Source organism: Syngnathus scovelli, chromosome 15 (genome assembly GCF_024217435.2).
Source record: "Syngnathus scovelli strain Florida chromosome 15, RoL_Ssco_1.2, whole genome shotgun sequence".
Classification (NCBI taxonomy): domain Eukaryota; kingdom Metazoa; phylum Chordata; class Actinopteri; order Syngnathiformes; family Syngnathidae; genus Syngnathus; species Syngnathus scovelli.
In genome coordinates, this window is record NC_090861.1 from 10,249,949 (window position 1) to 10,274,773 (window position 24,825).

Genomic DNA, 24,825 nt, shown 5'->3' on the forward strand with positions numbered 1-24,825 from the left:
CGGAAAATTCTCATCCCTGGAAATGGGAGTAACCGGGGTTCTCGTGGAAAGTGCAAACTCCACACAGGGAGGGCCAAAAGTGTTATCGAACCTGCAACCTCTGAACTGTGAGGCGGACCTGCTAACCAGTGTGGCGCCCAATCAGTATTAACTGCAATTTCTATTGATATTGACCTGGTGTGTATGCCAATATATATATTTATATTGAAATGTTTGCCCAGTTTTTTTTTTCAATAAAAAAAATAAAAATCCATTGAATGCCAACAGTTCACTATCCGTGAGTCGTCACTTTATCGTGGTGGAGGGGTTTGCGTGCTCCTATGATCCTCGGAGCCATGTTGTCTGGGGCTTCATGACCCTGGTAGGGTCACCCATGGCAAATGGGACCTAGATGAGGGGCTAGACAAAGCACGGCTCACACAAGTCCCTTATGAAGAAAAATATAAATGAATTTCATTTTCCCTCGCCCGGACGCGGGTCACTGGGGCCCCCCCTCTGGAGCCAGGCCTGGAGGTGGGGCTCGAAGGCAAGCGTCTGGTGGCTGGGCCTTCGCCCATGGGGCCCAGCCGGGCACAGCCCGGAAAGGAAACGTGGGTCCCCCTTCCCATGGGCTCACCACCTGTGGGAGGGGCCAAAGGGGTCGGGTGCAGTGTAAGCTGGGCGGCGGCCAAAGGAGTGACCTTGGTAGTCTGATCCCCGGCGACAGAAGCTTGCTCTTGGGACGTGGAATGTAATCCCTCTGGCTGGAAAGGAGCCCGAGCTGGTGTGCGAGGCAGAAAAGTTCCGACTAATAGTCGGACTTGCCTCCACACACAGTTTGGGTTCCGGTACAAGCCCTTTTGAGTGGGGCTGGACTCTCTTCCACTCTGGAGTTGCCCACGGTGAGAGGCGTCGAGCAGGTGTGGGTATACTTATTGCCCCCCGGCTGGGCGCCTGCACATTGGGGTTCACCCCGGTGAACGAGAGGGTAGCCTCCCTCCGCCTTCGGGTGGGGGGATGGGTCCTGACTGTTGTTTGTGTCTATGCACCAAACGGCAGCTCAGAGTACCCACCCTTCTTGGAGTCCCCGAAGGAAGTGCTGGAGAGCACTCCTTCTGGGGACTCCATTGTTCTACTGGGTGACTTCAATGCTCACGTGGGCAATGACAGTGACACCTGGAAGGGCGTGATTGGGAGGAACGACCCCCCGATCTGAACCCGAGCGGCGTACTATTATTGGACTTCTGTGCTCGACACAGATTTTCTATAATGAACACCATGTTCAAACATAAGGGTGACCATGTGTGCACTTGGCACCAGGACACCCTAGGCCGCACTTCGATGATCGACTTTGTAGTCGTGTCATCGGATTTGCGGCCGCATGTTTTGGACACTCGGGTGAAGAGAGGGGCGGAGCTGTCAACTGATCACCACCTGGTGGTGGGTTGGCTCCGATGTTGGGGGAAGATGCCGGTCCGACCTGGCAGACCCAAACGCTCTGTGAGGGTCTGCTGGGAACATCTGCCGGAATCCCCTGTCAGGAAGACCTTCAACTCCCACCTCCGGCAGAGCTTTGCCCACGTCCCGGGGGAGGCGGGGGACATTGAGTCCGAGTAGACCATGTTCCGTGCCTCCATTGTTGAGGCGGCCGACCGGAGATGTGGCCGTAAGGTCGTTGGTGCCTGTCGTGGTGGCGATCCCCGAACCCGCTGGTGGTCACCGACGGTAAGGGATGCCATCAAGCTGAAGAAGGAGTCCTATCGGGCCGTTTTGGCCTGCGGGACTCTGGAGGAAGCTGACAGATGGATGGCCAAGCGGAACGCGCCTTCAGCGGTTGCTGAGGCAAAAACCCGGGCGTGGGAGGAGTTTGGCGAGGCCATGGAGAATGACTTCTGGACGGCTTCGAGAAAATTCTGGTCCACCATCCAGCGTCTCAGGAGGAGGAAGCAGTGCAACGTCAACACTGTTTACAGTGGGGATGGCGTGCTGCTGACCTCGACTCGAGACGTCGTGAGTCGGTGGGGAGAATACTTGGAAGATCTCTTCAATTCCACCTACACGTCTTACATTGTGGAAGCAGGGCCTGGGGACTCTGAGGTGGACTCTCCAATCTCTGGGGTCGAAGTCACTGAGGTAGTTAAAAAAATTCTCGGTGGCAAGGCCCCGGGGGTGGATGAGATCCTCCCGGAGTTCTTAAGGGCTCTGGATGTTGTGGGGCTGTCATGGCTGACACGCCTATACAACATTGCATGGACATCAGGGACAGTGCCTCTAGATTGGCAGACTGGGGTGGTGGTTCCCCTCTTTAAGAAGGGGGACCGGAGGGTGTGTTCCAATTACAGGGGAATCACACTCCTCAGCCTCCCTGGTAAGGTCTATTCAGGGGTGCTGGAGAGGAGGGTCTGTCGGGAGGTCAAACCTCGGATTCAGGAGGAGCAGTGTGACTTTCGTCCTGGCCGTGGAACAGTGGACCAGCTCTACACCCTCAGCAGGATCCTCGAGGGTGAATGGGAGTTCGCCCAACCAGTCCACATGTGTTTTGTGGATTTGGAAAAGGCATTCGACCGTGTCCCTTGGGAGGTTCTGTGGAGGGTGCTTCGGGAGTACGGGGTGCACGAGATCAACAGGCGGATCGGTGCAGCGTCGGCAGTAATGCGGACTTTGTACCGGTCCGTCGTGGTAAAGAGAAAGCTGAGCCAAAAGGCAAAACTCTCAATTTACCGGTTGATTTACGCTCCTACCCTCACCTATGGTCACGAGCTATGGGTCGTGACCGAAAGAACGAGATCCCGGATACAAGCGACCGAAATGAGTTTTCTCCGCAGGATGTCTGGGTTCTCCCTTAGAGATAGGGTGAGAAGCTCCGTCATCCGGGAGAGACTCGGAGTAGAGTCGCTACTCCTCCACGTTGAGAGGAGCCAGATGAGGTGGCATCCCTGGGGCATGGTGTTTGGGGCATGTCTCACCGGTAGGAGATCCCGGGGACGACCCAGGACGCGCTGGAGAGACTGTCTCTCAGCTGACCTGGGAACACCCGGGATGAGCTGGATGAAGTGGCTGGGGAGAGGGAAGTCTGGGAGTACCTCCTGAAGCTGCTGCCCCCGCGACCCGACCCCGGATAAGCGGAAGAAGATGGATGGATGGATGGATGGACAGTTCACTGTTGGAAGGTGCCTCTGTGCTCATTGATGCTAGCATACTGTCAGCTTAAAACACACACTCGTTTGCTTTGTTACACGATGCATTTTGTCTTGTCTGTCTGCTGTTCGATTTTGTGCTGGTATTACATGTTTCTTCAATGGTTTCTTTGAAAATTTTTTCTGAATAAGACAAGAAAATTCGGGTTATTAAGGCTACTGTGATGTGCTAGCTTTCAGCTGTAACCAAGCAGTACAGTCCTTAGTTACAAGGCGCTTTGTGTACTAATCACATCTTTTCATAAATTTTGACACAAATATTAACCTTTGAGCTGTTGAGAAATGGAAGTAGTGACTTTAAGAACATTCTTTTTGGAGAAATCTCAAAACCACAATTTTTCACCAAATGAGCTATTTTTGATAAGTTGAAATAAATCTCCATGACATATGGCTGATTGTGAAAAAAAAAAAAATTGGGCAGTAGGCGGGGTACACCATGAACTATTTGCCAGCCAATAGCAGGGCAGAAACAAGAATTCACACTCACAACCAATCAAACCTAAGCACACTTTAGAGTGCCCAATTAACCTACCATGCTTGTTTTGTGGGAGAAAACCAGAGTAGCCAGATAAATATTAACAAAATGCATGTAAATACACCATCATTAACTTTCACACCATATTAAAAATTGTTTTACAAAGATGGAGAAATAGCAAGATGTCCTGTTGTTTTTGTCGCGGGTACTTGGTATTTAGAAATTAGGCGCACTAAGATTTCAGTGTGGTTTCTCACCTGTAAAGAATTGCTGGTTGGCTTGATGGTTTCCCTTGAGTTCCCCCCTCTTTTTTGCTAGACTTCCTCTCTTTGGGGGCTTTTAGAACAGCTGGAGTGTTTAGCTTCTGAGGAAAGGGAAAACAACACACTGTTACACAGTTCCAAAAGTAGTCATGTTCCACTGTTGAGCCACAGTCCTGCATTTGAAAACGTCCATGCAGTGTGGACAAAATGTGTTAGACTGCTAATACAACCTTATCAATAGTGTGTGCTATGCATCATTTAAGAACATATTGTTTCTTGCTAGGAATTCATTTCACTCCAATGCAGCATAATACGCACATTTTTATATGGCTATTTCACACACAAAAAACAATTGGATATTTTTAGATAAAAACAGGAACGATTTTTATGGACAGTAATCCCTCGCTGCACCGCGGTTCGTTTATCGGGGTTTCTGTTGGAAATAATATACTTTTTATCATTGGAATCTATGTATCTACTTTTGTGTGCAAGATTCTCCGCAGTATGTGACCATCAGGCCTTGTGATAATGACTTGGGGGCATATGGCCGGCTAATGACTGGAGTCATTAGCCGCGCTATACAATAAGCCCCACAGTTAGCTAGACATGCACAGATCATGAGATTGTCATGGGATGGCTGAAGCAGACAAAGGTCTTATTTAAGTTGAAGTCATTAGTACGGCACAGCTATGTATTCCCAGGGGCACTAAGACTACGTCTTTGTTAAGCTAATGGTCATGAGACGTCCATACTGCTCCGTCCATAAGAGTATCCCCTTTGTTCTGTGGTAATGAGATATAATTATGTCCTTCCTGTCTGGAAACCTACTCGATCATGTACACTTGCCCAATTGTTTCTTTCTCAATAAAAGGCACGGCTAAACTCGAGAAGAGGGCGGATCTCAGCCACACTTGCTGTGTGTGTCTGGGGTGCGTCCTTCTGCGCAGAAGAAAACGCTAAGCCAAAAAGACCTACCGCCTCTGAGATTGATTTCAGATAAATGTTGTAAACCCAACAGTTTCACTACATCGCGGGTATTTTTTCCACATTAAAAAATAAAATTGAATAAAAGTTGTTCTAAAAACATATTTACAGTATGTGTTACTAATTTTCCATGTTATTTAAGTTATTCAGCCGTGCTTTGATTTGAGGTAGTGTGATTTATTTTGAAGGCCGTTTTCAGGCGATACCACTTCCTGTTTTCCATTTGTGTACATATGTCGGTTACAGTGGTACAAGAGTCATTGACGATGTAAGTTGGTCTCCTAACGAGAGAAATAAACGATCACGTTTCTAACCTTTAGGACAATGTAGTATTGCTCCAGATGTTCGTTTAAATTCCTTTAGAGGTCCGTTTTCGCGTGTTAGCACGATCGCGAATTGGCATATTTCCGCTAACTCGTTAGCCTGCCCAGTACTTCTTGTTAACATGTTACACGCACACGCGTATAATATTTATATTTTCAATATTTATATAAATGTTTATGTATGTTATTTATACTATTAATATTTACATGTATGAAACTATTATTTAATGTTCTAATAATAAAATATGTATTTAAATGGTTTCATATACATTTATTGACACAAAAAATGTACAGATAAAAAAAATAGAAAAATTGTACAGATGAGAGGGTGACCGCACTTCGCGGATTTCACTTATCGTGGGTGGTTTTTGGAACCAATTATCCGCGATAAAGGAGGGATTACTGTATCTCGTAATCAGCATCCCATTAGGATGGCTATGCCCCAGACCAGGCTAACCGATCAAGAGACACAAGCCCCGTGACCAAATTCACAGGCCGCGTCCTCAAAGGCCATTTTTTCGGCCGATTTACAGGCAACATGACGTCATTTCTGACTCGACGGCACGTCACGTGACATGCAAATGCAGCCTTAAAACTGGCCTTCAAATTACTTATTTAGAAACTTAAAACATGTAAACACAACTGCCAGTAGGTGTCAAACACAGCCTAAAAAATAAAGCACTCAAATACAAGATTTTGTGTGCTTTGGAAATTGTAGATTGACCAATACTTGCACATATAAATTGGGTTTCTGGTTAATGTATTGACATGTAAAAACATGCCATTTAGCCAGCAGTATTTTAGAAATGTTTATTTGTTCAGATTCGTTGCATGGGTAACACTTAAGCATTTTTGATTCACTCGTCTCTTTTCACTCAATTCTGAAAATATTTGTGACGGCGGCTTCGTAGACATTTGTAACGCCCACATTGCTCCACTCTCTACTACAGCAATGCATATAACACTGCTTGACACGCCCACTCGCCCAAGCTGTCAGGAAAGAAGATGAAAAAGGTCTTGTAGGCATGTTTTCAGTGTTTGCAGTGGAGCATTTACTTTGAAGTAACAGACACAAGTGGCGTGTCGTCGCTAGATCAATCGCGGCGCCTTCGGAAGGCTTGACGTATTAAACATCGAGAAGAGGGTAGGAAAGCGTAGAAGAAGAACAATTGACAGTAGCATTACGTTTGTTAAGTGTGTTTATTACTATTTTTTATACTATTATTTATTGGAGGTCATCAATCTTTGCAATTCATCAAATGCAGTTGAGTATACGTGAGGACGCGGGCGCACCTGGCTACCGCTTCTCGCTGCTCCGACTTCGACTGATTTCTACCTCGATCTCAAACCGGATTACCCGCTGAAATACCGAGGTTACAGTTTCAAAAACATCGGCATGATCTGTGTCTGCTGTGTGCTGGCTGGACTTGCTGGTGCCGTGAGGCTTGGCGTGGGAGCCGTTGAGGCTACCTGGACGTGATGGGCTCCTTGGTGGCCCTGCATCGCCGGCCGGCGCTGCCGCGGCTTCCTGCCCCTAGGGCTGTGCCCGGCGCGCCGCCGTTGAGGACGACGCCGTTGCCGCTCACGGTTCTCACCATCTGGCTTTCAGCTGCGGCTAATGCCTCCACTCATTTCCAGGATCCGCCACTTCTCCACGTCCGTCATGGTACTCCATTACATGTCCGCCGAGCTTCGCTGACCCGTTCCCGCGCTTCCTCTTCCGGGGAGTTGGTCAGCGCGCTCCGAGACTTTGCCCTTCTATGCCGACCCCCATACATCCACCGTGGCTCTTGCTGAAAATTCATTTCCACTTTAAATACCAAAAACAGTATTCCAACAATTTGGACTGACCGCAGCTCACACAAAGGCTTCCACACTTCCTACTTACGTCATCACATCAACCAACGTCATCAGAACTCGTCCTCTGCGAACCTTTTCAACCTCCTGACAATCCCAACCACCTCCCCAATGGCTTTAAAACAAAAGCCCCTGAAAATCGCCCTCTTCAACACACGTTCCCTCAACAATAAAAGCCTTATCCTCAACGAATTCATCATAGACAACAAACTTAATCTGCTCTGCCTAAATGAAACATGGCAAAAACCCCTGGACTATTTCTCACTAAATCAAACCACCCCTTCAGGATACTCCTACTTGGACAGCCCACACTGAGGGCAGAGGGGATGGCATCGCTGCTATTTTTAATCAAAACCTCAAACCCCGCGCTCTGTCCCTCCCCTCTGCCCCATCATTCGAACATCTGGCTTTTAAACTTTCAGGACCAAAACCCCTCATTACTGTTATTATTTACCGCCCCCCCAAACCAAACCCATCTTTCCTATCTGACTTCTCAGAATTCATCACTGCACTTTTCTCTGTTTCATCCCTCCTGCTTCTTGGTGATTTTAACCTGCACATTGATTCCCCTGACTGTAAACATTCTATGGACTTCCTGGATTTCCTCAACTGCTCCGGCTTCACTCAACACATTACCTTCCCTACCCACAAGCATAGACACACCCTAGACCTGGTCTGCAGCACTGGCCTCCACATCCACAACATTTCTAGCTTCGACCTCACTATATCTGACCACCTAGCCATCATATTTGACATTGACACCCCCACCCCCGAACCAAAACAAAACCGCACAATCATCTTTCGCAACCTTAAGTCCATCTGCTCAGACACTCTCTCCACCTGCATATCAAAAACCCTTTCTGCCCTCACCCCCCCCGGAAAACCCAACGTCCACGGACCTTGTCAACACTTACAACAACATTATGTCTACCTGCTTCAACCCAGTGGCTTCTCTGAAAACCAAAACAGTCACCTTTACTCACTCCGCAACCTGGTTCAACCCGGAACTCCATAAACTTAAGAAACAACTTCGACAGTTCGAATGATTATGCAAGAAAACCGGTCTCACAGTCCATGCCCTTGCTTACAAAAAACATATGCATCACTATAAATCAGCCCTTAACAAAGCCTGCTCATCTTATTATTCTGGTATCATCCACTCTGGTTCTCCAAACCCATGTTCACCTGTTTTCGACCATATGCAACACTCTTTTGTCATTTTTTAACTCAAAAATAGAAAACATCTAGCACCAGCTTGCATCCTCCCCCTCTAGTACCGCACAACCTGAACCCACATTCTTGTCATCATCCGTTCCCCGGCTATAAGCTTTTCCCCCCATAACTTCTGCTGACGTCTCCCAAATACTCTCCACCATGAAATCCTCTAACTCCCCCCTGGACCCCATGCCATCCCAACTAGTTAAAGACTGCCTCACCCCCATTGCCCCACTCATCATAGACATCCATCATCAATTCCTCCCTCACCTCTGGCACAGTCCCCTCACCTCTTAAGCTTGCAGCCATTACTCCTCTCCTCAAAAAACCCGGCCTTGACCCTGAGGACCCCAACAATTACAGACCCATTTCTAATCTCACATTTCTATCAAAACTACTAGAAAGAGCCGTCACATTTCAACTCAAGACCCACCTCCTTTCAAATAACCTGTATGAACCATTCCAATCTGGTTTCCGTACACACCACAGCACTGAAACGGCTCTACTCAAAGTCACTAACGATCTCCTGCTTTCCTCTGACTCTGGTTCTCTCACTATCCTTCTCCTCCTTGCCCTCAGTGCTGCCTTCGACACAGTAAACCATTCCATTCTTCTAAACCACCTAGAATCCATTGGCATCACCAACATCTCCTGGTTCAAATCCTACCTGTCTGACAGATTTTACTACATCACCATTGACCAACACAAATCCTACACCACCCCTGTTGCACACGGAGTCCCTCAAGGATCAATTCTAGACCCCATTCTTTTCACTCTGTACATGCTTCCCATTGGACACATCATCCGCCGCCATGGTTTCAATTTCCACTGTTACGCTGACGATACTCAACTCTACATCTCCACCAAAACCATCTCCCCTGCCATTCTCCCCACCCTCACTCGCTGCCTCACAGACATTAAAGACTGGATGACTCAAAACTTTCTCAAACTAAACAGTAACAAAACGGAGTTCATCATCTTCGGTCTTAAATCCAGCCTCCCCACCTACCACAACTTCACACTCTGCATTGACGGCCACTCTGTCACTCCCTCCCCTCAGAAATCTTGGAATTTAATATATGGATCCCAAACTCTCCTTCAAACCACATATCAACCACGTCAACAAAACATCTTTCTTCCATCTACGAAACATTGCACGCCTACGTCCCTTTCTTTCCACCCCTGCAGCAGAGACATTAATTCATGCATTTATTACCTCCAGATTGGATTACTGCAATATCATCCTGTACGGTCTCCCCTCACCTGTCCTTCACAAACTGTAATATGTTCAAACCTCTGCTGCCCGACTGCTCACCCGCTCACCCAGCAGACAGCATATACCCCTGTACTCCGTCATCTTCACTGGCTCCCCATAAAACAGGGCATACATTTCAAGATCCTTGTCACTACATATAAGGCCCTAAACAACCTTGCCCCCATCCTACCTGTCTGAACTCCTGCACCGCTATACCCCCACCCGCCGATTCCGCTCTGCTGACGGCAACTTGCTCACCCCCATTACCCCGACCAAATACCGGACCATTGGGGATAGAGCCTTTGCCATTGCTGCCCCCACTCTCTGGAACTCTCTCCCCCTGACCATCCGTAATGCTGACTCCCTGCACTCCTTCAAACACCATCTCAAGACCCAACTCTTCAACTCTGCATATAACCCTTAACTCTTTGCGTGTGTGTGCGTGTGAATTTTCTATGTAAAGCGGCTATGAGTGTTGAGAAAAGCGCTACATAAAACCGATCTATTATTATTATTATTTGCAGTTTGTATTGTATACTACTCTTACAACAATCATGGAGACTGAAATGGATTGACATGGTGATCCGTGTAAAAAGTTGGTACCTGACCAAGGATGTCTCCAAGTAGAGTCCACATTGCTTGGCCTTCACTTCGCAGATCTCCATTGACATTTAGCAGCTCTTCGAGAGATTCACAGAGCTTCATGCATCCATGCACAACAGAGGACAAAATATTAGATTGGTAGTGCCAAAACAATTAGTTTTGCATATACTCTTGAGACACATATACATTAGCATTAAGTAAAAAAAAAAAAAAAAAGTTTGTGTAGTAAGGACATCACAAACACATAGGTGTGGGTATTTGCAAGAACACGATTTTAAACTACCGTATTTTCCAGACTCTAAGTCAGTTTTTTTCATAGTTTGGCCGGGGGTGCGACTACCGTATTTTCCCAACTATAAATTTCATTTTTTTTCATAGCTTGGCTCGGGGTGCGACTTATAATCAGGAGAGACTTATATGTGAAATTATTAACACATTATTACTTGATCATTAACATATTATTTATGTAACATTATAGTTGATCACTTTACATCAGAGGTGTCAAATTCATTTTGGTCTGGGGGCCGCATACAGCTTAATCTGATCTCAAGGGGGCCAGACCAGGAAACTCATTCCAAAATTACATAGAACTAACAGCAAGTCCATTTTTTCTTTGTATTAATGCAAAGAAGAAATACATTATAAAAATCTTTAAATTAATTGTCCTTTTACATTTTACTCAGTTTTATTTAATAATTAAATATATATTATAATTAATTAAGCGCAGGCGGCTCGGTGGCGTGCTGGTTAGCACGCCGGCCCCACACTTCGGAGGGTTCGATACCACCTCTGACCCTCCTTGTGTGGTGTTTGCATGTTCTTCCCGTGCCCGCGTTGCTTTTCTCCGGACACTCCGGTTTCCTCCTACATCCCCAAAACATGACTGGTAGGCCAATTGAGCACCCCGAATTGCCCCGAGGTGTGAGTGCGAGTGCGGATGGTTGTTCATCTCTGTGTGCCCTGCGATCGCCTGGCAACCGGTTCAGGGTGTCCCCCGCCTACAGCTCCCCTCTCCCCCAGGGGATGGATCAAAATCACATGGGGATGGGTTAAATGCAGAGGACAAATTTCACCACACCCAGATGTGTGTGTGATGATGATCATTGGGACTTTAACAAGCGGTATAGAAAATGGATGGATGGATGGATGGATGGATGGATGGATGGATGGATGGATGGATATTTAAGTGCATTATACATTTAAAAAAAACTGATCACAGTGATTGTACAATGTTTTAAAACATTTACTAGTCAACAGTTTTGTGGAGCTTAAAGGCAAATGTGAAAAAACACGGAAAGGTAGCGGGGTGTGTGTATATATATATATATATATACGTATACATATATACGTGTATATATATATATATATATACGTGTATATATATATATATAAATCATATATATATATATATATATATATATATGTATATATATATATATATATATATATATATATATATATATATATACGGCTGACTAGCTCAATCAGTAAGTCACATGACTTACAAACGGGAGACCCGGGTTCGATTCCCGGCAGGGGCACAATATGAGCAATGAGCGATTACCTTACCAACAGTCAGTGCGGGTCCTTAGGCAAGACCCTTAACGATACCTCCTACCTCAGACATAATGAGAGTACAAGAAACGAAAGACATGCCGGCTCAGACGTCGCCCGGACAAACAAGGTCTGCGTCAGGTGCTGGGGAACCAGAGCACCCTGATGAAAAATGGGCTACTGGAACAAGACACAAATGGGCGAGATGCGAGAATAAGGATCTGTTGAAATGCTACTACTCCAACAAGTCAAGCGAGAGGGGTTACATGTGGAGAATGCGGGAACAATGGCAACTTCGATACCCAGTCAACACTATTGGCCAAGCAACTAGTAGCTCAATGTTCCAATATCCATAAACGGCACCTGCTATCACAGCTCGAGATTGATGAGATACAACACAAATGCCATAGTGAAGGTCAACCAGAGCACCAGGTCAGAGACCAGTTAAATCCATGTACAAGTCCAGAGGTTGGGTATGAAACTCCAATAAGCACAATCAAGCTAAACGAGGCAGCAACTGACCTGAAGAACAAGATCACGGTGAGAATGAATGCTCGGGAACACACTGCAGAGGCTAAGTGAAGTACCCTCAGAAAGTCTCCTAGAAGATGTGAATGCAGCACTGACAACAATTCCTACGGCTACCATCACTGAAACCAATGAGCTGATATACACCTCAGCAGCAGTGATCCTAGAAATGCTTGGCTACAAGAGGAATGACCATATGCGACCACAACAGTGCCCACCATGGAAGAGAAGGCTGTAGGCCAAAATCAAGATAGCACGGAGAGAAGTGAGCCAAATGACAGAGGCCCAGAAAGGTGCAATGAAAAAGCAAGTTCCCAAGAAATACAGCCAGATGCCCATACCTGAAGCACTCGAAACTGCCAAACAAAGACTCCAAGCCTTGGCCAGCCGCCTAAAGAGGTACACAAGAGAGAATGAAGCCAGACGAATAAACAGGTTGTTCACAACACAACCAGCGAAAGTGTACGCTCAGTGGCAGGGGAATAATAGCAGAGCAGACCCACCAAGGCTGGAAACTGAACAGTACTGGAAGGATATATGGGAGCGGGAGGCATCACATAAGAAGGATGCACAGTGGCTGGTGGGTCTGAGAAAGGACCACAGCAAGCTCCCTGAACAGAACCCAGTAACCATCACAGTGCCAGACATCCAGAGAAGAGTCTCAGGAATGAAAAACTGGACAGCACCAGGCCCTGACATGATCCACAGCTACTGGCTCAAGAAACTTACAACTCTCCATGAGCGCCTGGCAGCACAAATGAACCAGCTGCTAAGGGATGGGACTCACCCTGAATGTCTAACCTAAGGGCGTACGATCCTGATCCAGAAGGATCCTTCAAAGGGTACAGTCCCATCCAACTACCGGCCAATCACCTGCCTCTCCACAACATGGAAGCTGATGTCGGGCATAATATCAGATAAGATCAGCGGGCACATGGATCAATACATGAGCACTGCTCAGAAAGGGATTGATAAAAATACCAGAGGAGCAAAACATCAACTCCTGGTGGATAGAACAGTCACCCAAGACTGCAGAACCAGACTTACCAACCTGAGCACTGCCTGGATTGATTACAAGAAAGCATATGACTCAATGCCACATACTTGGATCACTGAATGCTTGAGGCTGTACAACATCAATGGGACTCTGAGAACCTTCATCGCCAACTCGATGAAACAGTGGAAAACCACACTTGAAGCCAATGGCAAGCCACTTGCACACGTGACCATCAAATGTGGTATATACCAAGGAGACGCTCTGTCCCCAATGCTGTTCTGTATAGGACTGAACCCCCTCAGCCAAATAATCAACAAGACGGGCTATGGATACCAACTCAGGAATGGGGCCACCATCAGCCACCTCCTCTACATGGATGACATAAAGCTGTACGCTAAGAACGAGCGGGACATTGACTCCCTGATCCACACTACCAGGATCTACAGCTTTGACATCGGAATGTCATTCGGACTTGAGAAATGTGGCCGCATGGTGACTAAAAGAGGAAAGGTAATCCACACAGAGGGGGTCTCACTCCCAGAAGGAACAATAGCAGACATTGAGGACAGCTACAAATACCTTGGAATTCCACAGGCAAATGGCAACCTTGACGAGGAAACAAGGAAAGCAGCCACAGCCAAATACCTCCATCGAGTAAGGCAAGTCCTAAGAAGTCAGCTCAACGGCAAGAACAAGTCCCTAGCCATTAACAGCTACGCCCTACCAGTAATCAGATACCCTGCAGGAATCATACGGTGGCCAAAGGAAGATATACAGACCACAGATATCAAGACACGGAAGCTCCTAACCATGCATGGAGGGTTCCATCCCAAGTCCAGCACCCTGAGACTGTACACTAGCCGTAAAGAAGGAGGCCGAGGACTAGCGAGCGTGAGAGCCACTATCCAAGATGAAACATCCAAGATCCATAAGTACATCAGGGATAAGGCCCCAACGGATCACGTGCTCAGTGAATGTCTCAGACAATGGGCATCAAAGGAAGATGAGGTGCTGGAGGGACCATCATGGGAGGACAAGCCCCTACATGGGATGTACCACCGAAACATAGCTGAAGTGGCTGATATCCAGAAATCCTACCAATGGCTAGAAAGAGCTGGTCTGAAGGACAGCACAGAGGCACTGATCCTGGCTGCACAAGAACAGGCCTTGAGCACCAGAGCAATAGAGGCCCAAATCTACCACACCAGACAAGACCCCAGGTGTAGATTGTGAAGGTCCTGAGACAATCCAGCACATAACTGCTGGGTGTAAGATGCTGGCAGGTAAAGCATACATGGAGCGCCATAACCAAGTAGCTGGAATAGTGTACAGGAACATCTGTGCAGAGTATGGACTGGAAGTCCCAAGATCCAAGTGGGAAACACCTCCAAAAGTGGTAGAGAATGACCAAGCCAAGATCCTCTGGGACTTCCAGATCCAGACAGACAGAATGGTAATGGCGAACCAACCGGACATTGTGGTGGTGGACAAAGAGCAGAGGAAAGCCGTTTTGGTTGACATAGCCATCCCAAATGATGGTAACATTAGGAAAAAGGAACATGAGAAACTTGAGAAATATCAAGGGCTCAGAGAAGAGCTGGAGAAGGCCTGGAGAGTTAAGACTTCAGTGGTACCTGTGGTCATTGGAGCACTAGGGGCAGTAACCCCCAAACTGGAGGAGTGGCTGAAACAGATCCCAGGAAAAACATCTGATCTCAGTCCAGAAAAGTGCAGTACTAGGAACAGCAAAGATACTGCGTAGAACCCTCAAAATCCCAGGCCTCTGGTAGAGGACCCGAGCTTGAAGGGAAAAAGAGACCACCCACGGGGGGTGAGGAAAAAGTTTATATATACATATACATATATACCCTGCTCAAAAAAATTAAAAGAACACTTTGAAAACACATCAGATTTCAATGGTGAAAAAAAAAAGTTGGATATCTATACTGATATGGACAGTTTAATGTCTCAGGAACAAAAGGATGCCACATCTTTTGATGGAAATAAAAGTTTTCAGCCCACAGAGGGGTCAGTACGTAGACACCCCAAAATCAAAGTGAAAAAATGATGTGGCAGGCTCGTCCATTTTGCCTAAATTCTATTTCTGCAAATCAAAATTATTTTCAATATCTTGTGTGGCCCCCACGAGCTTGTATGCATGCTTGACGTCACGGCATGCTCCTAATGAGACGACGGATGGTGTCTTGTGGGATGTCCTCCCAGATCTGTCTAAGGCAGGTATGGGCAAACTACGGCCCGCGGGCCACATCCGGCCCGCGGGACCGTTTAATCCGGCCCGCCAACCCTAAATAAATTGTATTATTAAACTTTTTTTTTTCGGTCATTTTGCCTGCAATGACTGCGTTTCCCCAGTAGATGGGGAACCACTCGCCTGCGCATTTACTACCGGAAGCCGTGTCAGAAAGCTCGGTGCACACTCACAAGTGCGTGTACGTACTCAGTAGTACAGAAATGGCGCACTCGCGCTCTATTTGTAGCAGTGCCGAATTTAGAGCGTGGGCTGTGAGGACAGCATTCTTGTAATTTGCGCGCCGAGTTTTCGGATACAGTTTTACGCTAAAGCCACCCACAAACCTTCCCCTGGAATCCTTCCATTAAAATGAGTCGCCCAAGGAAAAGCAAGGTGGACACTGAGTGCCGAGTGTTTAAAAAGAGTGTCCAATTTGGCTCGACGTACGCGACGTGACGTTCAGCCACATGAACATCAACATCAAATGAACACTGAAAATGAAGGGGAGGCTTTCAAGTTTGTTGTAAAAAAATGCATTTTGAATATGATCTGTACAAATAGCAGGGATTGAAACTAGCGACCATTCTCATTTTCAAACAATGCAGGATGCTCAAGGACATTGATGCACCACCTGTTTGTGACTAATCTTAACCTTTAAAGTTCTTAAGGCTTACTTTAAGGAAGTGTTTTCCGTTTCCTCACTTCTGTTACCAGGTGTTTGTGAGTTAAAACTCTGCTCTGATTTTCAGATACCCCTCACCGTGTTGCCGTTTTGATTATTTTATTTGGATGTATGCTTTCACCGATTCTTCAAGATGATATATTTGGTCAAAATGTTTGCCGTTTGATGTGATCTCATAAAATAAACATACATCTTTCATTAATCTGACCTGCAGGCACTGAAGTGATGGAGACTGTTATTCATAATAACAGTGTCATATTTTATGAGAATCACTGATAGCAGTTTTTTAGGGATGTTTTTTTTTTTAATGCTGTTAATAAATGCATTTGTTTTCAAAAAACTTTTTTTGAATATCCATGCTTTACTACCTACTAAAGGCCAAAACCTTTTATGCAATGACCTTTACAGGTCGTTTATATTACTTCACACAAACACTACATCCATCTGCTCCTGGTTCGGCCCCCCGGTCAAAATTTAGAACCCAATTCGGCCCGCAAGTCAAAAGGTTTGCCCACCCCTGGTCTAAGGGCATCAGCAAGCTACTGTAAAAGCCTGAGGAGCAACCTGGCAGCGTCTGATGGACCGAAACATTATGTCCCAGAGGTGTTCTATCGGGTTTAGATCAGGTGATCGTGAGGGCCATTCAATTGTGTCAATTTCTTCATCCTCCAGATACTGTCTGCATACACTTGCCACAATGTTGTGGATCAGGAGGAACCCAGGACCTACTGCACCAGCGTAGGGTCTGACCATGGGTGCAAGGATTTCATCCCGATACCTAATAGCAGTCAGAATGCCGTTTGCTAGCCTGTAGAGGTCTGTTTGTCCCTCCATGGAAATGCCTCCCCAGACCATCACTGACCCACCACCAAACCGGTCATGCCGAATGATGTTGCAGGCAGCATAGTGCTCTCCTTGGCTTCTCCAGACCCTTTCATTCTATCACAGGTACTCAGGGTAAACCTGCTCTCATCTGTGAAAAGCACAGGGTGCCAGTGGCGGACTTTTTCTGCTGTTCTATGGCAAATGCCAATCGAGCTCCACGGTGCTGAGCAATGAGCACAGGGCACACTACAAGACGTCGTGCCCTGAGGCCACCCTCGTGAAGTCTGTTTCTGACTGTTTGGACAGAGACATTCACACCGGTAGCCTGCTGGAGGTCATTCTGTAGTGCTCGGGCAGTGCTCAACCTGTTCCTCATTCCACAAAGTAGCACATATTGGTCCTGCTGATGGAATGAGGACCGTTTACGGCCCTGTCCAGCTCTCCTAGAGTAACTGCCTGTCTCCTGGAATCTCCTCCATGCTCTGGAGATTGTACTGGGAGACACATCAAATCTTCTTGCAACAGCACGCATGGATGTGCCATCCTGGAGGAGTTGGACAATCTGCGCAACTTCAGGAGGGTTAAGAAATCGCCTCATGCTCCCTGTCGTCATAATGACTCTAGCTAAAGCCAACACTTGTGGAAAAACAGTTAAAAAAGCTCAAGAGGGAGGAACTTGAAATGGCTTCCACCTGCAAAATCAGTCCTGTTTTGGGGACCATCTCATTGTTGCACTTCTAGTGCACCTCTTGTTAATTCCATCAACACCAATGCAGCTGAAACTGATTAACAACCCCTTCTGCCACCTACCTGACCAAAACCTGATCAGAAAAGTCTAATTGAATTCATGCCATACCCTGATAAAAAAACTGTTCTTTTAATTTTTTTTTGAAAAGTGTATATATATATATATATATATATATATATATATATATATATATATACGGTCCATAATATCATTGAAGATTTGTTCTTTAACGATATCATGACAATAGCCTAACATTAGTTTATATGTAACATCGTGTTACTTTCTAAACCCACATGCTTGTAAAAGTAAACACTTAGCTTTCTCTTTTTTTGTTTCGATGTGCTCCTTAATGTTCCTAGCGCCGCGACCTCAATAGCTGATCATACCTTGACAGAGAATACACAAAACCTTTCCCGGGACATCTACTTTACGGATATGTTCCGTCAGGCATGTGGTTATGGAGTGTGTTCCGAGTTGTACGATGACGCTGCGCTCGAGCCATGCCCATCTGAAGCAGTTCTTGATCCCATTCGACTAAATAACTCGTCTACAAGTGATGAAAACCCAATCACAAATTCACATTGTGGCGGTGTAAAAACAGTTCTTCGTGTACCGTAATTTCCGGACTATAAGCCGCGACTTTTTTCCAAAATTTTGAACCCTGCGGCTTATAGTCAGGTGCGGCTTATATAAGAATTTTTTTCGTGATTTTTGTGATGACGTGATCACTTTTATACACTCGTAAAAAGGCTGTGGACCACTGTTGTGCGGTATCTTGAAGAAAAAAACAACAAAAATACTATTTTGAAACACTACTATGGCTGCTGCTTATTCTGGCTGTGTTGCTTGTGACTATTATGAGCTTTAGTAGGAATGCACGCTAGGTGACCTGCGTCAAAGGGCTCTAAACCCTTTCTCTTATTCTGCCATGTGACTCAGAGATTACACAAAGCAGTGGCGCTGTTTGGACCATCTGCATTGTATTAAAACCCAATCAATCAGCATTTAAATTCAATTCTTCTGACATTTTGCTCACCAAAAACAAGTTGTAATGAATGTGAACTTTTAATGCATTTTATTCAGAAGGTTACTTTGAACCCTCAGGCTTAAATGGCGGCGCGGCGTATTCATGAATTTTTACGGCTTTCTGTGTACTGTCTTTCTTTGTAAAAAACTCATGTGCACGTGCGGCTTATAGTCCGGTGCGGCTTATGTAAGAAAAAAACTAAAATATCCCTGAATTTTAGCTGGTGCGGCTTATAGTCCGGTGCGGCTTATAGTCCGGAAATTACGGTAAATTAAGTTAACAAGTGGAAATGATGTGACGAAAGTAGCGCCAAAACGCTGATGAAAATAAGGCGGATGTCGTTGCATCACTGCTGCCAGTGAGTTAGGTTTACAGAGGCAAGCCGATTTCCGTACTCACAGTTTAACTAATTTTGTTTTGAGATGTGCCTAAAGATGGCATCGCGGTGGGCGGGCGAATGCTCGCGACTCGCCGATGCTAAAGTTGCCCGGGCAGCTGGCCAACCGCTACCCCCAATATACAAACCGGATTCGGTTGAAGTTGGGAAATTGTGTAAAATGTAAAAAAAACCGAAATACAAAAAATTTAAAATCCTTCTTAACCCCTATTCAATTGAATACACTACAAAGAGAACATATTTAATGTTCAAACTGATAAACCTAATTATTTTTTCCAAATAATAAATAACTTTGAATTTCATGGCTGCAACACTTCCAGTAGAAGTTGGGAAAGCTGAAAAAAAATACAGAGAAAGCTGAGAAAAGCTCATCAAACACCTATTTGGATCAGGCTAATTGGGTACCTTGATTGGGTATATAAGGAGCCTCCCCAAAACTGCTCAGTCATTCACAAGCAAGAATGGGGCGAGGTTCACCACTTAGTCCACAACTGCGTGAGAAAATAGTTGAACAGTTTAAGAACAACATTTCTCAAAGCAAAATTACAAGGAATCTAGGGATTTCAAAATCTACGGTCCATAATATCATCAAAAGTTTCAGAGAATCTGGTGAAATCACTGCACGTAAACGCCACGGCCAGAAACCAAGACTGAATGACCGTGACCTTTGATCCCTCAGACGGCACTGCCTTAAAAACCGACATGAGTGTGTAAAGGATATCACCAAATGGGCTCAGGAAAAATTCAGAAAACCACTGTCAGTAAATACAGTTAATCACTACATTAGTGAGTGTGGGTTAAAACCATGCAAAGCAAAAGCCGTTTATGAACAACATCCAGAAACGCCGCTGGGTTCTCTGGACCCGAGCTCATGTAAAATGGACTGATGCACAATGAAAAAGTGTTTTGTGGTCTGATGAGTCCACTTTTCAAATTGTTTTTGGAAACACTGGACGTTGTGTCCTCCGGACCAAAGAGGAAGCGGACCATCCGGACTGTTATCAACACAAAGTTCAAAAGCCAACATCTGTGAAGGTGCATTAGTTCCCATGGTGTAGGTGACTTACATTTCTGTGAAGGCAACATAAATGCTGAAAAGTACATACAGATTTTGGAGCAACATATGCTGCAGTCCAAGTGACGTCTTTTTCATGGACGGCGCTCCTTATTTCAGCAAGATAATGCCACACTCTGCACGTGTTGCAACAGTGTGGCTTCGAAGTAAAAGAGTCCAGGTTCTCCCCTGGCCCGCTTGCATTCCAGATCTGTCTCCCATTTAAAATGTGTGGCGCATTATGAAGCGTAAAATACGACAGGGACGACCCCGGGCTGTTGAACAACTGAAGCAAGAATGGGAAAGAATTCCACATGAGAAGCTAAGAGAATTAGTCTCCTCTCTTCCAAAACGTTTACTGAGTGTTATTAAAAGGAAAGGTGATGTAACAAAGTGGTAAACATGCCCTTTCCCAACTTCTACTGCAAGTGTCGCAGCCATGAAATTCTAAGTTAATTATTATTTGAAAAATAAAATAAAGTTTGAGTTTGAGCATTAAATATGTTGTCTTTGTAGTGTATTCAGTTGAATATAGGTTGAAAAGGATTTTCAAATCATTGTATTTTGTTTTTGTTTACATTTTACACAATTTCTCAACTTCAACCAAATCCAGTTTGTATAAAAAAAAAAAAAAATCTCAACGGATATACACGATTCACAAAAATGATACTTTCGACAGAAAAAGACATTGAAATCCGCGGATCCGACATAATAATTTACTTAATACCGTATTTTTTGGACTATAAGTCGCGTTTTTTTCTGTAGTTTGGGTGGGGGGGGGCGACTTATACTGAGGAGCAACTTATATGTGAATTTTTTTCACACATTTTCCAAATTGGAAGCAAAAAAAAAAAAACAAAAAAAAAAGACGTGAAACCGCGATAAACGAACCGCGATTACGGGATTACTGTAATCTGAACTGCAAGTGACGTCAGCGGCGTGGTGCGGCAGTTGTTTACATTAAGGACAAAGCATTCGATCACGGGATGACAAAGATGACGAAGGGCCCAACGTACTACCGGCATCATTTGCGGCTTTGTTTGTAAGTGACACGGAGGAAGGATTTGGAGTGACACATAAGGTTTGAAAAACTACTATGGCTTTTACGCACGCCAGGTCCTACTCTACGGAGCTCTCTTTCACCTCCGTGAATGGAAGTCGGGGGCCGGCGCTTGGTCTGGTGGCTGTCTAGGTACGGTGAATGGGGCTCGGACATGGCTTTTACGCACGCCCGGTCCTATTCTACGGAGCTCTCTTCCACCTACGTGGCTGGAAGTCGGGGGCCGACGCTCGGCCGGGTAGCTGTCCGGGGACGGTGGATGGGGCTCGGACACTGCTCCTTCGCAGGCCCAGTCCTACTCCGTGGCTGGAAGTGCCACCTCCGGGGATGTAAATCCATGACGCCATACGCCTGGAAGTCCACGCCGGTGTTTGGGGCCGTATGGCGGTGAACTATTTATGTTATAGTTATTTGATATATTTTATTTCGTATAGCAACTTGTATATGTTTTTATCATTACAGTTCAGTAGTTGTTGGCTCGTTGAACCCTTGTTTTGTTAAATAAAGAGCCATTTACCAAACCCACGTCTTTCCTGGTACTTTGTTAACGCTACAATATAGTGATATACTAGATCTGTGGAATAACGACGAGGCTGACGTCAGCGGCGCACGCGCGGCGTTGTTGACAAAGGACGAGGAATTCGATCAATGGATTTAATGATTTGGAGTGACACAGATGGTTTGATAATATTGTTGTTTATATGATAGTTATTTGATATATACTTTATATATCGTTATATGGGTCTGTGGAATATTTAGAACTGCAACTCAGGATGAGTCCGACGTCACTGGCGTGGCGCATACGCGGCATCGTTTACATAAAGGACGATCGATGGATTTAGCAAATTGGAGTGACACAGATGGTTTTAGACTTAGACTTAGACTTAGACTTAGACTCAACTTTATTAATCCCTTGGGATTACTCCTTCAGGGAAATTCTGTGTCCAGTAGCAGTAAAATACAAGATACACAAGAAAAACACAAGAGATCAAGATATACAGAAGATGCCGAAACACACAGTGCAAGAGATAGCAATGAAATGTAAAAGAGGCCAAAAGATAAACTAGGCAAGAAAATCGAGGGAGGTAAAAACACTACACAGTAGTTGCCATAATATTGCGCATTGTATATTGACGTGAAGAATGTGTACAGTTATGTCCCTGTAAACTGTAATAAACGTGTTATTTATGTAATAGTTATTTGAATAACTCTGAATGTTACGTCAGGCCCGTTCTCAGCTCTTCGTTTGTGCTTATGTCACGTTAGCATACCTATTTAGCCTGTTGTTGCTCGTTCATGTCTGTTCTTGGTGTTTAATTTTGTCGAATAAATTTCCCCCAAAATGCGCCTTGTACTCCGGAGTGACTTATATATGTGTTTTTTCACTTTATTGTGCATTTCATGGCTAATGCGACGTATATTCCGGAGCGACTTTTAGTCCGAAAGATACGGTACTCTTCTCTTGTAAATCTGTTTCTGACTTTCACAGCAATTATTAGTGCAAATATTCACATTTGTTTACTTTATAGTGCAATGTTCAAAGCAGCATTCCATAAAATTTAGTCTTGCTCAGTACTTGCCCCTGAAATTTGCATTGTTAGCCTGCACACGTGCATCAATATCAGGCATCATATCCTGAGTAGCAGCCAGTTTCAGAATCTAATTTAAGTCCTTATGTGTGAGCTTTGAGCGTAGTTTGGTTTCATTAATGTTCATTAGTGAGAACATTTGCTCACAAAGGTAGGTAGTCGCAGACACGGAGAAGATTTTTGCAGCTAGTGCTGTCAATTTAGGATAGCGTGGTAGGAGATACTAGTAAAATGTGTCCAAGCACACAGAGGCAAATTTGTCATTTAATTCTACATCACACTGCACATCAATGATTTCAAGTTGCATGTCAACAGGCACATCAGAAGCTCTGACTGTGAATGGTGAGCGAAAAACTGCAAAATCTGTCTCGAGTTCGCTAAAGACCTGAAATTGTTTCTCAAACTCCCTCAGCAACCCGGAAATCTTGTCTTTGTACTGTTTCACATCAGGATTAACGCTTTCTGCGCACACATCTCGGAGACAGGGAAAATGACCAGGGTCTCCGCTTGCTATCTGTGTCTCCCATAACGTGAGCTTTAACTTGAATGCACGTCCATCCATCCATCCATCCATCCATCTTCTTCCGCTTATCTGGGGTCGGGTCGCGGGGGCAACAGCTTCAGGAGGGACTCCCAGACTTCCCTCTCTCCAGCCACTTCATCCAGCTCATCCCGGGGGATCCCAAGGCGTTCCCAGGCCAGCTGAGAGACATAGTCTCTCCAGCGCGTCCTGGGTCGTCCCCGGGGTCTCCTACCGGTGGGACATGCCCGGAACACCTCCCCAGGGAGGCGTCCAGGAGGCATCCTGATAAGATGCCCGAGCCACCTCATCTGGCTCCTCTCAACGTGGAGGAGTAGCGACTCTACTCCGAGTCTCTCCCGGATGACCGAGCTTCTCACCCTATCTCTAAGGGAGAGCCCGGACATCCTGCGGAGAAAACTCATTTCGGCCGCTTGTATCCGAGATCTCGTTCTTTCGGTCACGACCCATAGCTCGTGACCATAGGTGAGGGTAGGAGCGTAAATCGACCGGTAAATTGAGAGCTTTGCCTTTTGGCTCAGCTCTCTCTTCACCACAACGGACCGGTACAGGGTCCGCATTACTGCCGACGCTGCACCGATCCGCCTGTCGATCTCACGCTCCATCCTCCCCTCACTCATGAACAAGACTCCAAGATACTTGAACTCCTCCACTTGGGGCAGGATCTCATCCCTGATCCGGAGAGGGCATTCCACCCTTTTCCGATCGAGGACCATGGACTCGGATTTGGAGGTGCTGACCCTCATCCCGACCGCTTCACACTCGGCTGCGAACCGTTCCAGCGAGAGCTGGAGATCACGGCCTGAAGAAGCCAACAGCACCACGTCATCTGCAAAAAGCAGAGACGCGATGCTGAGGTCCCCAAACCGGACCCCCTCAACGCCTCGGCTGCGCCTAGAAATTCTGTCCATAAAAATTATGAACAGAATCGGTGACAAAGGGCAGCCTTGGCGGAGTCCAACCCTCACTGGGAACGAATCCGACTTACTGCCGGAAATGCGGACCAGACTCTGGCATCGGTGATACAGGGACCGAACCGCCCTTATCAGTTGGCTCGGGACCCCGTACTCCCGAAGCACCCTCCACAAAACCTCCCGAGGGACACGGTCGAACGCCTTCTCCAAGTCCACAAAACACATGTGGACTGGTTGGGCAAACTCCCATGCACCCTCGAGGATCCTGCCGAGGATGTAGAGCTGGTCCACTGTTCCACGGCCAGGACGAAAGCCACACTGCTCCTCCTGAATCCGAGGTTCGACCTCCCGACGGACCCTCCCCTCCAGCACCCCTGAATAGACCTTACCAGGGAGGCTGAGGAGTGTGATTCCCCTGTAATTGGAACACACCCTCCGGTCCCCCTTCTTAAAGAGGGGAACCACCACCCCAGTCTGCCAATCCAGAGGCACTGTCCCCGATGTCCA

General features: G+C 46.0%; 1 protein-coding gene across 15 annotated transcripts in view; it reads right to left on the reverse strand.

Annotated features, from left to right (window-relative positions):
* phf14 (PHD finger protein 14) overlaps window positions 1–24,825 on the reverse strand; it is a 260,453-nt gene that overhangs the window by 135,313 nt on the left and 100,315 nt on the right. For all 15 annotated transcript variants that reach the window (XR_007486408.2, XM_049743153.1, XM_049743155.2 and 12 more), the window contains 2 exons: window positions 10,152–10,247; window positions 3,909–4,015 (listed from right to left, as the gene is read on the reverse strand). Coding sequence is in view for 14 of the 15 variants with exons in the window: in XM_049743153.1 (XP_049599110.1) it covers window positions 3,909–4,015; window positions 10,152–10,247 (203 nt within the window). In the remaining variant the exon portion in view is untranslated. The remainder of the gene's footprint in view (window positions 1–3,908; window positions 4,016–10,151; window positions 10,248–24,825) is intronic.